Source organism: Falco punctatus (genome assembly GCF_963210335.1).
Source record: "Falco punctatus genome assembly, chromosome: 1".
Taxonomy (NCBI): Eukaryota; Metazoa; Chordata; class Aves; order Falconiformes; family Falconidae; genus Falco; species Falco punctatus.
Window position 1 is genome coordinate 71,414,147 of NC_137580.1, and position 17,078 is coordinate 71,431,224.

General features: G+C 40.7%; 2 protein-coding genes across 12 annotated transcripts in view; one reads left to right on the forward strand and one right to left on the reverse strand.

The window, feature by feature from the left end:
- TSPAN5 (tetraspanin 5) overlaps positions 1–6,090 on the forward strand; it is an 89,266-nt gene extending 83,176 nt beyond the window's left edge. The window contains exons 6-8 of the mRNA XM_080369244.1: positions 58–105; positions 233–349; positions 905–6,090. Coding sequence (XP_080225370.1) covers positions 58–105; positions 233–349; positions 905–970 — 231 coding nt within the window. The 3' untranslated portion in view covers positions 971–6,090. The remainder of the gene's footprint in view (positions 1–57; positions 106–232; positions 350–904) is intronic.
- A 3,287-nt stretch (positions 6,091–9,377) lies between these two features.
- RAP1GDS1 (Rap1 GTPase-GDP dissociation stimulator 1) overlaps positions 9,378–17,078 on the reverse strand; it is a 101,471-nt gene continuing 93,770 nt past the window's right edge. For all 11 annotated transcript variants that reach the window (XM_080369016.1, XM_080369010.1, XM_080369014.1 and 8 more), the window contains 3 exons: positions 15,086–15,212; positions 13,693–13,821; positions 9,378–10,044 (listed from right to left, as the gene is read on the reverse strand). In XM_080369016.1, coding sequence (XP_080225142.1) covers positions 9,917–10,044; positions 13,693–13,821; positions 15,086–15,212 — 384 coding nt within the window. In that variant the 3' untranslated portion in view covers positions 9,378–9,916. The remainder of the gene's footprint in view (positions 10,045–13,692; positions 13,822–15,085; positions 15,213–17,078) is intronic.

Genomic DNA, 17,078 nt, shown 5'->3' on the forward strand with positions numbered 1-17,078 from the left:
GAGAGAGGGTGTTTGGGAGACATTGCACTGATTGCCTCTCTTCTGTCTCTCTCCTAGGAAGATGTTATTAATACTCAGTGTGGCTACGATGCAAGGCAAAAACCAGTAAGCGTTTTGTTTTTTTTTTAATGTGGTATATTAAGGATCTGAATCCTTCTTGCAAGAGCAGGTTCTTCTGCTGACGGGACAGTTGAATATAATTGTCTGTTTTCTTCCCTCTTCTCCTTGGCAGGAAGTTGATCAGCAGATTGTTATCTACACTAAAGGCTGCGTCCCTCAGTTTGAGAAATGGTTGCAGGACAATCTTACCATAGTTGCCGGTATATTCATTGGGATAGCATTACTGCAGGTAAACATCACGTTCACTGCAATGAGTTATGCAGAAGAACCCATAAATACAAGGGTGGGAACTATATATGAGAAATTGAAATACACTGTCAGCTGCACTTAGAAGTATAACACCCATAGGTTTTAGTGATGGGAGCTAAATGCATGAGGCTTTCTCTGTGTTGAGTGTTTAATTTCTATCTGGAGGGATGCATTTTTTCTTTTCAACTATCTGCAGGTCAGAATTAACACTCTGTTAAACAGATTAGGTAGAGATTTTTAAGCCTGTACAGACCTACAGTTTCTGATGGCACTTAAATGGACAGCAAAAAGCTTTTACAGTTGCTTTTGTGAAGCAAGTCTAGAACTGCTCGATTTCCCAGAATCCAGTGCACTATAAAAATACTGGGGTTACATGAGATTTTCGATATCCTTCCTTCTTCCAACACTTACTGTTAATTTGATTTCTAGCTTTCTGATGCTTGTTTTCATATCAAAGTTCTATATAACCTAAGGAGTTTGCCTGTGTGGAAAGAGTTGTCTGATGCTCCAAATAATAAACTGTTGTCTCTTCCAGATATTTGGGATATGCTTAGCCCAGAATTTGGTTAGTGACATTGAGGCTGTCAGAGCCAGCTGGTAAAACTGCTGAAGTAACCACAGCAAGACACTGGACAACCGAAACCCTCTGAAACCTCCAGTGTGTCACTCCGACACCAAGCTGTATGGACATGGGTGACAGGGAAGCCTTCTCTCCCAAGTAGTCTCAAGTCTAAGTTCCTGACATTGCAGTGAACTGGTGTTTCTTTGGGGTGGGGGAGAGAAGAGTGGGCTATTTAAAATCTGCTGCTCACTGACATTTTTTTTCTTTAAAACCACAAGTTTGAAAGCTGTTGAGCTGTGAATCTCTACTGTATTCTTGATCCTGAGTTACAAGTGGACACTTTTTTTAAATTGGTGTATTCAGTGGGACAGAGTTGCATCATTGTAGTCTGTGGATATGCTGTTTATTCTTCGTGTCATGAGCTCTGTGATAGCTGCCAAATATTCCTGAGATGGTCTCTCTCCTCACCACTCCCTAAAGGAACAATCTTCTTGTTTTCACAGCTAAACATAGCTACAGACCTAAACCCATCAAGCAGGAAGCAACTTTCTATGCATCTATTGTACAGTAAAAGAAATTGTTTTTAAAACAAGGGAAAATATTTTTTACGCAAGCTTCCAACTGTCTCCTTGTGGTACTTTGAGGTTGGAATCAGCAAGCTCAACAGGGAAAATTGCCTAATTTTATCAACATCTTTCTTCATTCTCCACCCTTGTATGAAGGGAAAGGAGTTTTGTATTTGACAAACAAGGGTTATTGAGCGTTTGGTTGCTGCCATACCTTAGAACATCAGTCTCTTAAGGCAAGGATGGGATATAACTGTATAAATGTATGAAAGCAGTGTGGATGTTGGGTCCAAGTGAATAATATTATTCAAAGAATGAAATATATATTAACTTAAAAATCAAAACATGTGTATGTGATACGGCTAAATCGTTTTTCTCTGGAATTTGGTGTAACCTAATGTATTTAGGGATCTCACTAATATTAGTGCTTCGATATACTTGTGCAAAACTTCTTTTAAGATAATTCCTTGGTCTGTTCCTAGCTGAGGCTTTGGTCGGGTTTTTTTTTTTTTTTTTCCTTCTTTTTACTTGCATGAACTGTGGAGTTAAGAATCTGTGACACTCCAGTGCTTCAAATCTGTGCATATGTTTTAATACAGTCTAATCCAAACTTATTTATTGGTAAATGCATGTGATTATGGAAAGATCATATCCCATTCCCTTGGAAGTTGGAGAGAACAGCTTTTGCCAGATTAAATGCTTACCTCCAGTGAACAAATCCTTGCTATGGAGATATGTCTCTCTTTGTTGCTCTAAATGCAACAAAAAGCTTTCTTGAAGCAATGGAATACAAGTTTTAAAATAGAAGCGCGTATTAGAATCAGCCAATACAGACTCTTTTGAATTGTACAAAAGAGTAGAATTTGGAATAAAGCACAAATAGTGGAAGAAGAATTAGATCAGACTCCATCCAGCTTAGAGTTTTTGATTCATTCTTCTTCACTAATAATAGTGAACTTACAAACCTGACCATGGCTTGGGTAATTTTATTGCACTTTGTGTAAATTTAGCTTGTTCTATGACCCTTCTCAGTATCTGCAGAACCAGTCCTGAAAGCTGTGAGGTCTTGGCTCCTGCTTTGGTCAGACAGTGGCAAAGGGTGTGTAGCACCTCTTTGTAACAGCATAGCATCTTTCTGAGATGAATTTCCTAAAATGAAGTATGTGGAGTAGGAGAGATGAATGCATTGCTTTCAAAGCTTCCCTGCTCCAGAGGATTGGTAGAAGGCTGGTCTGATGACTTACTAAGGTCCTTTTAGTCCTATGACTCTTAAACATGTGGAGTATATGTACCCTTGCACATTTTGCCTTTCTGTGCTTTAGTTGGCCATGGGGTTTTTTTTCCCTCATCTGAAGGCTGGCGGTAGGCACACACTGGTGCTCTGCAGTTGCCTCAGTCCTGTTGTCCTCCTGTCTTTGAGCATTGCCTCATGCTCTTCTGGTTAACTCCCACTGACTGGCTCTGAATCAGGCAGCCTCCATATCCTTTGGTATCTGCTGTTAAAGGCCAGCCACAACTCAGAGTAATTTATTTTTTTTAAAGCCTTTGAAAGCAATTATAATTCACTGTCCTTAATAAAGTTGGTTCCACCTCACCACAGTGTTATGTTTTTCTTAGCCACTCCTCAACTTGAGGAGCTACTGGTGTTTGTTTCCCCCCAAAAGGACACACTGTTTTGCCTGATAGCAACAGGACAGACAGATCATCAGGACCAGTGTTGCTGCACTAAGACAAAATGGTGTGGGGAGAAATCAGGGAACCATGGTTGAGCAAGTAAACACTTCACCCCAGGGCCTTGATTGTGACCCAGTGCTATGGTTTGGAGAAAAAGAAAGAAAAGGCTACATTACAGAAGCATTCCGTGTTGCCACTGATCTTGAATACTGCTGTTGCTGCTGTGGGCTTCTGAAGACAGCTTCATTCTTCTACTTCAATTTCTGCAGTTGTACTGTATTTGCCTTCTGTCTTGTCATGCTGTGGTCTGAGTTCCAGTCTGCTGGATGTGGTGTTGGCAGTGTCAGAGTGATAGGAAGGTAAATGCTCTGAGGTGAGCAATTCTTGTTCTCACTAGCACATGTACACGCAAATGTGCAACACTTCTGCTGAGTCCCAGAATGACTGACTGTTCTTACAAAAACCACTAAATAACTTATTTTTCTAGAGCTTGTCTTTATTATTGCAGATGTGGATGCTCCCTGCTTCCCTGCTCCCAAGAGATGCTCTTATTTTGCTCATTTTTGCAGTTGTTTGATGGATGCATACTGAATGTTTAGGATAGTTGTCTATATTGCACATTTAAATCCCATATATTTTGTCTACAGATTGGGTAAGGTGTCCTAGAAATACCCCATCAGCAGCTACTCAGCAGCTTAGGTATCCAGTTTGGAAAGCTTGTGGGAGGCCTTGGAAATCAATCTATTATTGTCCGAGCCTGCCAAATGCAAGCAAGCTTTCTTCCAGAAGACTTTGTGAAAACTTCAGGTGAGCCGCAACTAAAGCACAACCACCGGCTACATGGGCTCATTTTCTAAAGCAATAAGATGTGGTAGGTGGTCTGACTTCTTGGCAGTTTCTAGCTAGCCTAGGTGTGAGTTCAGAGGTTGCTCATAATTATCTTTAATGTGCAGTAGGTGTTCAGAAATTTGTTGTCAGGCTTATGGCCCTTATGGGATGGTGGCATTGCTAACAAGAACTTCGGTCACTTCAGCAGTCGCCTGGGGTTTAGAGCAGTTTCCAGATTCCCCACTGAGCCCTTGCCAAAGGCCAGCGCAGTCCTTGCTCCTCTGCTTTCTAAACACTCTCTGTATTCACAGGCCTTTCTGCTGTCTGATATCCTTCCTTTTTTTTTTTTTTTTTTTTTTTTAATAGCCTAATAGACAAACGTTTGCTTTGTCTCTGTGTGATTATTTCAGCAGCAGTAGGATCTCTTTGCTTCAAAATCCGTGATTTTGATTGTGCCCCTTAGAGTCTGGAGCTGTGGAGATGCTTGCTCAAGTGTGTACCCTGTCTGTCCTGAAAGCCGCCTTCTCTCCCCTTTGAGACGCTAATTGTAGTTCTAGTGTGTAAATAGTGTTTGCAATGTAAATAGCAGCATGCAGATTAAATGATTCTTGCACATGACTGCTGTTCACCTTGGAAGTGTCTGTTACTGCCCTGCAAGGCACCCCGGTGGGAGGCTGGCCAGCCGGGGGGGCCGGGGGGAGGCCTGAGTGGCCATTCGGGCCCTGGCCAGGAGTAGGGCATCCCTTGCCTTCCCCCCTTGCCACGGGGCTTTAGAACAGTGCCAGCCAGTCAGACGGAGGGTCGGTGTCAGCACCCCTGGCAGTTACGAGAGGTTGCCGTCACTTATGGCGGGACTAAATATGGTGCTATAAGAACAGTCCTGGACGTTAATCTTTTTTTACTACTTTAGAGATGCCCTTGGTAAAATTGATTCTGATTAACAACGTTGGTTACAAGAGAAACTCTCGTGAATTTTTCATTCTGTTTGCCTTGCTGTGTGTGACTTTTGGATGCATTGGAATGGCAGTTCTGCAAATCCCTGGCAGGGAGACTAGTTCTCAACAGGTGTCAGGCACTGCTGAAGGTTCCAGTTCCTCCCTCCCATTTTTGTTTTCTCTTTGGATTTTTTTCAGATATCTGCAACTGGTCATGAAACTGTCTAAAGCAAACAGACTAAACCTGCCCTGTTGGATCTATTTGCTACCAAAATGTACCACATGGTGGGGGGGACATGACACACCCCACAAAAAAAAGATCTGTCTCACTTAACGTGCAGCATAGAAATAAGTGTGGTGACTACTAGTGTGTACCAGGCAGCGCTGCTAGCTGTCTTTTTGTGTTTTGGCAATATATGTGCTAATAAAAAGCTCCATCCGTATGTGTGTTCATGTTCATGCTGTGTACATAGTAGGGATGGACCTGATACTACCTTGAGCTCTAGGGAGATTGGGATTTGGGTTTTTTGACTCGGACCTGTATATTCCAGATCAGTTCCAACTGAATCTCTCTGGTTCATCCTGAGGTGTACAGCAAGATGTCGATATTTACCCTTTGTGTATCATTCCTTTTTTATACGAATGTATTCTCTGGTGTTCCTTTTTTTTTTATCAGATGTAAAATTGATTGTAAAAGCCAACTACACTTACTGATGGAAAGTATTGCTATAACAGAACTGCATGCCCAATAGAGTTTGACTTGAGCTTTAGCTTTCTGGTTTTGGACTGGTTACCTTCAGTCTAGGAGAAAAGCATAGATCAGGTGCATAATGTATTACTTGTCATCTTTAGCATTAGACTGTGGTATTGTATCACATGCTGATCTCAATGGATGTAACTGGAGTCTACTTAGGAAGTTAATGCAACTTCCTGGTAATTCTTTTTAAGCTATTGAAAGTGGTCTTGATCATGCTACTTGTGTTCTTGGGTTTTGTTTTTTTAATAGAGGCATTTTTTAGGAATGTTTTAATACACTTATGGACAATACAATAGTTTTAATAGTTGTGCAGTATTCTGTATTTACTTGAAGTAAATCATTTTATATGCAATTTGTTAGATAATTACAATTTTATAAATAAAATTGCGTGAAATATGATGTTGTGAATGTGTACTCTTGATGTAGTATGTAAAATTAACAGGACAAAGGTACATTCATGCAAAATTCCCTAGGAGAATACACTATGCCTGCCCTCCCAGAAACTAATAGAGGAAATAAATTCCCAAGTCTCTTATATACAGTGTAGAATATCGTGTTCTAATTAAGTTGCAAAACACATTATCACACTGCCAGTGGCTGCCCTTAAATGAATAAGCTAATATGTGAAGAGCACATCCCCAGGAGGTAATCCCATACCTACTGTCAACTGTTGTTGAAGTCTCTGGCTAACGAACATGCTCTGCTTCTTTCTGACAGGTCGTTGGTGTTCCTCAGACTGCTGTGGCTGCTGCTTAGTACAACTGTTGGAGCTCTCCTCATCATCATTTTAGTGACCCTGAACTGTTCAGAAGTTGCTGCTTTGCAGGGAGTAGTACAAAGGGGGTTTGTCATAACAATTAAACTTTTGTAAAGGGAGGTGAGAATTTATCTTTTCTAGGTGCAACACATCCTTAAACAGAAGTAGTGAAAGCTGGCTTATTTTATTGTGCAGATAAAAATGGGTAATGGTGTCTTGTGCTTGCTTAGACAGAGGAGAAAGCCCAGGATTTTAGTATTTAAAAAACACTGAGAGCAAGCTAGTACAATTCAATACCTCAAACCTATAGTTTTCTCCACAAAACACCACCATGACTGATTTAGGAAGCATGTCTTAATCTGCAAATTGAAGTCCAATGCCTTTTGCTTAATATACATTTTTAGAATGTATGGAAATGACTTGGCAAAATAAGAATACAAATATTGAGGCCTGGGGGCAGGGGCAGGGAAGAGAAGAACAAAATTCATCCAAAAAGAAGCAAAGTCAGGGACATTGCTCTAAATCTTTATAACATGCAACAGATGTGACACACTTGTATAAGCTATTTTCGTGATGGAGGGAGAGACTAGGAGTGGCTACCTGCATTCTGTCTAACTCTTAACAGACTTGCACACTGTTCCTTGAAGTTGTGGCTGGTTACCATTTCTAGGACTTCTGAAACAAATTACCTTTTCTGGTCTTATGGTGTCATTTGAGCAATGGGTCCTCTGGATCCAAGGCCCTTATTGTTGGGGGTTGTGCTTTACCCAAAGGAAACTTCTCCTTGTATTTCCACACTGTGAAATGTCAAAACATGTAGGCTTTTAATCTTCCTGGTTGGTGTGATGCAAAGTCTTGCAAAATTCGTACAGATGCAGCCAAACCTAACACACCAGGCAGGTACCACCTGCCCTGTGCGGTGTGGCAGCAGTGATCATTTTAGTTTGGTGTACTGTGGCAGCAGACAAGTGAAAAGGCCTGATGTGTCCTACCTCACCATCAGAGAAATAGCCTGAGCAACAGATGTCAAGCTTTGCTTAAATGTCATCTACCCACTAAAAATCTAATCAGAACCATTGTCAGCAATTTCAATTCAGTTGACTTCAGTCAAGTAAGTAGTGAAATGCAAACAATAGTAATGTCCTTAGATCCCATTTCTTTTATTAAAAGAGGCTCAGAGGATAAATGATTTACCAGCTACATAGAAATGACCTGCAGGCTGTAGCAAGCCTCCGAACAGCACAGCATTTGTGAGGGTGGATACAGTCTCTTCAATTACTTCCTTCTACTGCAACGTACACCTATCTTTGCCCTGCTGCAGGTGTTCCTTCTGTGTATAGGCTTAGCACAGATTTTATCTAGAGATGTAAGCGACTTGATACTCCATCCAGGGAAATCATCTGAAAGTAGGTTATCAGTGTTGGCCTTTGTGCTTGCTGTGGCAGTGGTATCCTTACTAAAAATTCAGTGATAAGGATACGGCTAATGCTTAACCTCAGGTCCAGTTTAACAACTAGGTGAATGGGAATTTCATTGGTGTCACAACTTTGTTGGTTACGATCAGCTTGTGTGAGCATTGGCAGTTTATACTGTTGTCGAAAGGAGTAGTCTCTTTCTAGAACCAGGTAAGTCACTGATAACTCTTCTCAAATGTATTTTGGGATCTGTGTAAATTAATGGAAATTATTTCTATGCCTGAGAACACTTGGGCTCACATGGGTCCACTATGAACTGTGGCTGTAAACATACTGGTCACGTTCAGCAGTGCAGAGGTTCTGTGTTTCCTGGAGCCTGGTGGCACGGGGTTCTGGTCGATGTTCACAGCTCTACACTCTGTCAGTGGCTTTATTGCGCTATTACTAGCAAATGTCTTTTGAATGCTGTTTTTTTTTTTTAAATAAGAGGCTGTTGTACAGTTCAGCATTAGAGTTTTTTCCTGTGTTTCTGGTGCTGGATTAAATGGGCATGGAATCTCTGCTGTTAATACTCCTGTAGCATCTGCTGAGTTTTGGTACAGTCTCAAAGCTAAAACTGAGTATTTGAGGCAAGTTTCTCTTCATACCCAGCGTGTTTACATAGTCCCTTTCCCATCACAACCAGCATCTTCTGATCATAGTGTCTATAGGATAGCCAGTGGTTTCATGGAGAGCTGGGAAGTGAATTTGAGAAGGTCAAAAGCAGTGTTTTTGCAACCATGTGGTAGGCCTGGCCTCTGGGTTTGCTGCCTCTGCTGATAAAAAAAAGGAGCCCGATACTTCCAAGGCTGGCACTTCAGCACTGGGAGTGCTGTATTCACATTGAAATGTTATAGATCTTACGATCTTTGTGCATTGTGGGCTTGATCAAGCTAGACAGTGTATCGCACAGTCAAAACTGACATGTGCTGGCTTGCTGGAAACTGCTATCCCAACTGTTCCTGGTTTTGTCAAAGAGTTGTCTGCTGGTTTGCTTGCTGGCATGTTACGAACCTACCAAGAGCAGTTGTGAGAGAAGATGCTTAACCTGGCAGCTTCCTGACTCCTTTACCTAGGAAAGAAGAAAAAAGAACTCTTGCATGCTGCACTTCTCAATGGGGTTCTGTTGAAAATTTGCTGCAAGATATGCCTTTAAAAATTAATCTACAAAAAACCCCCAACAAACAAAACCCCAATCCCAGGCAAGCCCAAGAGCGCTCATACCCACATGGCCTTATGGGATAAGGACTGTATTAGTGTATTCCTGTTAAAACACCTTATTGTTAAACCACACAGTGCCTCTGTGTGAGCACACGCAGTGAAAGTGGTTGGAATAGTTTCCTTTTGTGTTTGCTCAACTGAAAGGCAGTGATTGCATTGGGGCCAGAGCCAGGAACGAAAAGGGCTCCTTGCCAGTGCATGGTGGTGCAGTCGCGGCTTCAGCATGTTATTACAAAAAAGGACAAACCACAGGATAAAGTGAGAGCACTGAATTTTTTATTTGTTATCTCTAGGTACCGCAAGTTTGACATTAATAGGCAAGACCAGTGAATGAGCAGCAGTACATTGCATTCAAACCTGAATCTCCAAAGCACCAAAAATGGAGCTAGATTTACTACTTAATCCTATAGTCAGCACACTAGTCTGGACTTGCTGCAACTTGTATTGTCCCTAATTTAGTAGTACATTGTTATGCAGTTAGGGGGCGTGAGGAAAGAGTCATTGTGTAGTACCACTTCTACATCATCATAGGACTACAACATGCACATTCTACTATGTGGCCCAAGCAACAAGAATACAAGTAGAACAGTTACGGGTGGAGACAGGTTCATGTTAACACCACCTATGAATTTGTAGAAACCTTTTTGGACGGGTACCTACAGCAGTTCATCGATTCGTGTGGGAACATTACACGCATGCACAAGTGATACAGTGGAAAACATAGCAGGAGCGGCAGCAGGACGGAGGACAAAGGTGAAATCTGTGATGGGATGCGTTGGAAACAAGACCTTCCTCAGCTTTCTACGGCAAGTCTCTGCTCTGTTAGCGAGGCCTGCTGGGCAACAGTTTTGTTCTCATGGCTGCGGAGTTTTGATACGACTTCTAGAAACGCCATGCTCTGCACTTCCTTTTGGAGAGATTCTGGAAAAAGAAATAGTAAAAGAAACGGTGCTTTGTATGAGAGAGGCAAAGGAACAGAAAAGCTTGGCACATGTGAGAAACTTTCCTACTGAACCCTGCACACACATAAGCACACAAATGTGTGTGTACACATAACCTTTTTGTTTACTACTTTGAATCTCTTTTGAGGATGGAAAGAAAGCTCTCCAGGGCCTGGGGCATGCAGAGACTCCACAGATTTCAGGTAGAGATGAATGATGAAGCTGGTGCATAGCAGTATAGAAAAACCCACCTGGACTGCCTTCCAAAACAGAGGTTTAGGAAGTGTTTTTAGTGAAAAGTTTTTTCTGCTTTGTTACAACTAGCCTGATGAAGTGAGCTTGCCTTGAAAGGTCCACTATGTCATCTGTCTGCATCGGATCAGCTCTGGTTGGTTGTGTGGGGGTGTGAAGTGGGTGAGATGGTTCTTTAATGGATGTGTCACCACTTGGTCACTGTTAGCTGTACATTTACAGTTCAGCTCTGAAGTTAAAGCAAATACAACACATGGTGTGTTGCCCAATGCTGTGCATAGGTGTGCAGCGCTTATGTTTTACTCAAACAGACACTTTCATGATTGCAATCCTGGATTGTGCTGTACTTTGTATTAATAAGTACAGGTTGGGAACAACCCATAAAATTGAACAATTTAAGAAAAAAAAAAAGTTTTCTTGAAGCCCTGTACTCTAGACATCTCACAGCTGAGACCCAAAGCAGCTGGTTTTGTTTTATGCTCTGTTCCGGCCACCTTAGTGAACTCCCACTCAGCAACAAATACTATATATTTTTGCTTCCCAGGTGCTGCCGGGGGGCTAATCCCTGAGCTTCCAAAGAGAAATCCCAACCATCTGTTTCAGAGAGCTATGCTGTATGCTGTGCACATTTACTTTTTTCTAATAGAAAACTTGGACATTTGTTTCCCTTCCTACCTATTTTCTTGTTCACATGTTTTCAGTTTTCTTGCAGTTTAACCCATACCATGTAAGAGCTGGGAACTCTCACACTGCTGTGCACCTGGGAACTTCTCTATAGCGAGCACCACCAGTGAAGCTGTTGGGGTGCTTATGCTGTGTAAGCACTTGCTGCTCTCTTTCTCCTTCCTGCATCATGTTTAAGCAGGTGTTAAGAGAACTGAATTTCAGGAATTTGCTGTGCTTTACAGTGGCTGAATAGTTCTGCTTAACATCCAGGTTCCTGTGAGCCTGGAGATGGTCACACACAGAAATGACTGTGCCAGCTATGAATGCTCTGCTTTTGCTGATTCTCTATATTACATGTTTCCATTTTCCATTGTCCTCATTTTTCCCTCTTTCCATCTATTCACTCAGTTGCAAGAGCAACTTCCAGATGGAAAAGATCACATATAAATATATATCTATTTACTGCTTAGCACACAGCTGTTGGCAATATCAAATTCAATGCGATGCCCTGTAACAAAAGATAGTAACAGCAGCAGTCACTGGAGAATTAATGAAACCAGTGCAACCGCTTCTAGTTTTTTATGGAACTATACTGTGGTCAATTACTTTCAAATGACTACACAGGTCTGTTTACAGTAAAATATGGAAACATGTAAATATAAATGCTCACTCTGTGGAGACAGTGGTGAAAATAAGTTAGAGGCAACAGAGCCAGGAGAGAGATGTATCTTCATGTGTAAAAAGCTGACTTGGATCTTTGATCCTGCCCCTCACTGGTTAAAAAAAAAAAAAAGTTAGAAGTTAATACCAGGGTTGTTCAGTTGTTACTCTCATGTACTCACTGATTTTACATGGTCTGTTCATCAGGAAGCAGGGCTGAACACTGGGTCAGCCAAGCGCTGAGCCTTACCTTTACAGCTGCGTATTGCATGAACATGCTCTCTGTTCCCTGTGAGCCTGGGAGGGGGCTCCCGACTAGGCAAAGCTTCTAGTACGGTGGCAGATGGAACTCTGCCAGTTGGATAACCCTAAAAAAACACCCTAAGACAAAACTGCTACTTACTTTGGTGGAATAGAGAGACAGGTATTTGACTTTAAGTAACTGTTAATCTTGCAAGTGACAAGACTCAGGGAAGGGAAAATGCAAATGTCAGGCAGAATTTCTGAGGATGATTATTTTGGTTGGAAGCAGTGGGAATAAGCACAAGAACATCACAGTGAGGCTGAGGGGGAACCTCTCTAGAAAGGCTTCTGCTCTAAAATGGATGGATAATCCCAAGCACAAAATGGCGCAAGAAGGTTGTGAGTAACAACTGAATTATGTCTTAACATTACAGTGAATGCCTACTGGGGGCTGAAGCTCATTAGCAAATTTTAAGTGCAATCTTTGTACACTGAGATGTATATAGTGCTCTAAAAAATATTTGTTCCTTTAAGGTGGCAGTTAATACAGCATTCACTCACATGGATTTACAGGTCACCAGAGTTACAGTAGGCGTGCTAAACTAAGAAAAAAAAAAAAAAGGCAGCTTGGTGTACAGACACAGCGCACACTTAGCTATGATAATTTTTAATAACAATTGAATTGCTGTAAACTCATCTCTGGAGAACCTTCAAATGTTTTAACAGCTGGCAAGTCATGTGCAGACAGGCTCTGAGTTTCCACCTTTCTGTACTTAATCCAGTTCTATGTCATCTTAGTTGTTTGTAAATTTTGAAACCTTTAGGGAATGAAATTTGTTTTCTTTCCATAGAGTAAATACTTCTTAAAGAACTGAATGAAAGAAACATAGCCCCTTCTTGAAACCTCAGCTGGAAATCAAATTTCCCCATGACACCTAGCTCATTTTTGTTTTGTTGTGGTTTTGTGTTTTGTGGTGGTGGTGGTTTTTGGTTTTGTGGCTTTTTTTTTTTGTTGTTGCCCACACACAGGTGGGAAGTTGCAATATCAAACCATAGCCTGCTACACCATCTTTCAAACAGTCTGACCTCTAGCAGAGGGTTAGCTCAGGAGAGTTTACAGTACTCAGCACTGACATGTGTTGGAGCATGTCCTGCTCATCTTTCAAAGCAACCATGAACAGTTGCACCTGGTGGGCTGAGCATGTGAGGGCTGCAGAGGGAAGGACTCCTCCTAGTGAGGTGTGAGGATCCCTCCTAAATCAGGATTATAGCCTATGTGCTGTGCTAAGTACTTGTTTGTGTGCACATGTCCCTGCAAATATTACCTGTATTTGTATTGGCTTCCTACCATTTTTGCAGGAACTTAAAACTACAAGTGACAAGGCTCCTTGCAAAATTCCACCAAATCTTACTTGACTAAACTGACCAATCTAAAAAAACCATCACATCAATTATTGAGAACTTGCAGGTGAAAAGAAAGTTCTTGTTATCTGCATGTTTGCAAAGACAGCCTGATACTGTACAGTTTTAAATGCCTTTCATTTCTCTCCGGTCAATTAAATTTTGAGCTAGCTGCATTCCAAAGAATCTAATTTCTGCAGTTAACATCCAGAACTGAGTTTTCTTGAAACTATATATATGCTGTAAATAAAGCATTATAGTAAATTGAACTTTTCTGTGTACGTTTGTTGTGAACACAGAACCAGTCTCAGAGTGTGTTTGCATATGCTCTGTGTTTAGGCTAAAAGAAAGATCTGAGTTTAAATACATAAATCTCCTGGGAAAGCAGCCTCTCCTGAATACTCACCAGATCCTATAAGGGCACAGATCAGCACCATGGAGTTGTATTTTATTTCTGGAGCACTCCTGTCGTCTGAGAGCAGTCTGTGTAGAATCTGAACAAGCTGAGCATTTTCAAGATCCTTTTCAGCAGTGACTGAAACACAAGTGAAAATTTATAAATCTGGAAGTGCTGCTTGCTTTGATGCTTCTGTGCTAGCTATTTATTTCACAGTAGTGAAAGTGGTGCTATGGTACATAGCTTATTGGCATAAACCTGAAGCACTTATTAGAAGGTATGATGATAGGAATCGCAGCTCTTGCTACAGAAATGTAAAATTAGCCTAACTGCTTGAAAGGACAATGACAGAATAATGATAAAATCCAATCTTAAATGTGCATTGAGCTAACAGAAGAGCCATCAGCCTTTCTAGCTATTTAGGCTAACACAGCATATTTCAGCTTTCAAGACTTCCATTGCCTGAATTTGCTTTTGGAACAGATGGTGAATTCCCGATTCTGTGGTAGAGGGAGCTCAGAGCCCATTATAAAGGCTGTGAAAAACTTCAAGATCAGAGTGTGAGTTACTTCCTCAGTAGCTTTCTAAGAAACATTATGTACTGAATTTGGGCTTGAAACCTTTAAATGTCTGAAGACAAGACAAAGAAGGGTTAGATGATTCATGTCAATAGGAACATTTTTCCTTTTAATTAAAACAATTCCCTGATGCATTGATTTGGAAGTTGAACATAGCATTCGTATAGTATGAGATGGCAAGAGGTGAAATCATGAGCAAAAATATGTAATATTGCTTCCTTAGTTAATAGAACTAATGTTCCTTAGTTAAGAAGCAAGCAGATAGGATAAACAAAACCTCTGTTGGGCATTTACCTTTTTGTTTGGTAAGCTGAGGTTACTACAAAGGCAGGTCAAGACATGTAATCATCTCTGCCTTCGTATGGCAACTCTTAATAAAGACGTTTCAGGGGCAGTATCCACCTCTTGTGTGTATTCTGTAGCTCTTACTAATTAAGTAAGTGAAAGCCCTCTCAAAAGGGGATTAACCATTCCAGTGTAGGAGTGTGGTCAGGTCATACATACAGTCTCCACTCTAAAGCATGACTCTTAACTGTTGGCCTTCAGGGTTTTACCCAAAATCTGAGTTATGTTGAAGGGCCTTCCTAGATCATATGATCACCTACCAGAATGGTGCAGCAGATGCTGCTTTACCAGCAAACTCCAGTTTTCTGCATAACCTTACTGCCTGCCTATGTCTGCATGAACTGCTGTGTGCTTATGTGCTACTGAAAGGCAGGTGGGAGGCTGCCCTGCACTGCAAAAGGAACTTGCGCAGCGCTCTCTCTATGACGTCTCTTGGCAGACTGGGAAGGAAACAGGTAGTTAACCACTGGGATACTCACCTAATTCTAAAGCCGCTATTAATGCCAGCGCAACGAGAGCTTCATTTTGCATTATTACGTGTTCACTGGTTGCCATGGTTACTAAATGCTTGATGCCACCACTTTGTACAATGGTCCTAATAACATCCTAAAATAAATAACATAGAAATGAGAAAATTCTGCATTGCATACAAACTGTATTAAATAATTAAATTGTCATGGATGCTACGTCATCTTTGGGTAAGGATACTCGTTGGCGCTATGCACATATAATCACTTTATACATGAACATACACGCATGTGAGCCTATAAATTGTCTGCTATTACTCTGCAATTATAAGATACAACCTGTTAAACCATGCCAGTTAACCCCAAGACTAAGTTAAGATGCACAACTAACTCGGGTTATACTGTGTAACTCAAGTTCTCATGGCGTGCCATGAATTGCCTAACAGTGAGTCTACTCTCTCTTATGTTTGAACTCGGCTGGCGTTCAAGGATGTGTATTTTTCCCTTATGTTGTGATGTTCAGAGCAGCTTATCAAAAGCACCCAACAAACCATGTATTTGGGATAAGGAGACCCAAGAACATAGTTTTAATCAAGTTACAAAATCATCTCTCTCCATGAATTTTTAGTTTCTTCAAAATGTTCAGAGAGGTGAGATCTCCAATACTACACCTTACTACGTAACAGAAATGCTGTACTTGAAAAAAAATTTAGAAACAGGCAGGAAAATGACCAGCATTCTCTTGAAGTATTGTAGAATTTTCCTTCAAATACAAAGCAGGTTAGGAAAGGATAGTTATGGGATACCAATGTATTGGTTTCTGTTCTAAAGCCAGCAATTAAAATGAACTGTTGCCCAGTATGTAGGAAACGAAAAAACTGACTGGGTTAAATGGCTTTAAAGCAGTTTAAAAATACACAGCTGGGATTCTGTTTTCACGTCTACAACTTGATCCAATTTACATATGTGACAAAGGATGAATAGAGATTTCTGGTGTCTGCAGGCCTTTGATTACTTGATAATTACTGTTTCATAAGTGAGTTTGCACCTGATGTTTTCACCATCATATGTCCCAAAACTACTTGCAAGATGTTTGCCTGAAAACCAGGTAACTTGGCATGCCCAAGGGAAACTGTTCCAGGAAACGTGGTTTGTTTTTTATTGTTTTTTATTTGTTCTGTGGGTGCACAAAGTTTTTAAATAATAGTTCTTGAAATAAGAATCTGATTTAAATTTTTAATCAGTGTTGAATTTCCATTTAAAGCACACATCTCTTTCCAACTCCAGCCACAAGCCAAAACTCATTAGCTGATACATGTGTTCAGAATGATTTATGTTCTAGTGCTTGCATAGGCTATGTGGTGACATTCTTTATGCAAGGAAACAGCCACAATATGATCATAATCCTTGAAAACTGAAATAGTTAGATAATCATACTGAAGATGTTAATGGCATAAGTCACAGCCTAATGACTCAAGCATTTCATATTTAAAATCTGTTTCTTTCTTGAATGACATGATGTGCACAAACATGTAAGTATTTTTATGGTTTTCCTTACTTGCAATGATGTATTTTATTATTTGTGATTTTCTGGTGGAACTCCAAAGTAGTTTTGAGACTACATGGAATAATCTGGGAACTGCTAATTGAATTGGTGTGGAGTTTTGGCTATATAAGCCTTGCGGATCAATCAGTACCTTTGACATCAAGGTTTTTTGTTTTGTAGGTGAACATCACCCTCTAAAAGGCAGTACCAAACAGATAGAAGAGGTGACAACAGTCAGGTTTGGTGCTAGTGTGGCTTACCTCACAATGACCTACTCCATTTTTTTTAGAATGAGACATAAGTTTTCCAAACTAATGTTGCCTTTGTAAATATTACCCCAAATACTTTAAAATTAAAAACCAAATTCAGATCTGATCTGCTGTAAAGAACCATACAGTTGTACTCATATTCAAGCCTAGAGGGCAGTAAAAGCATTAAAAACAAACCACCCTCTCAGCC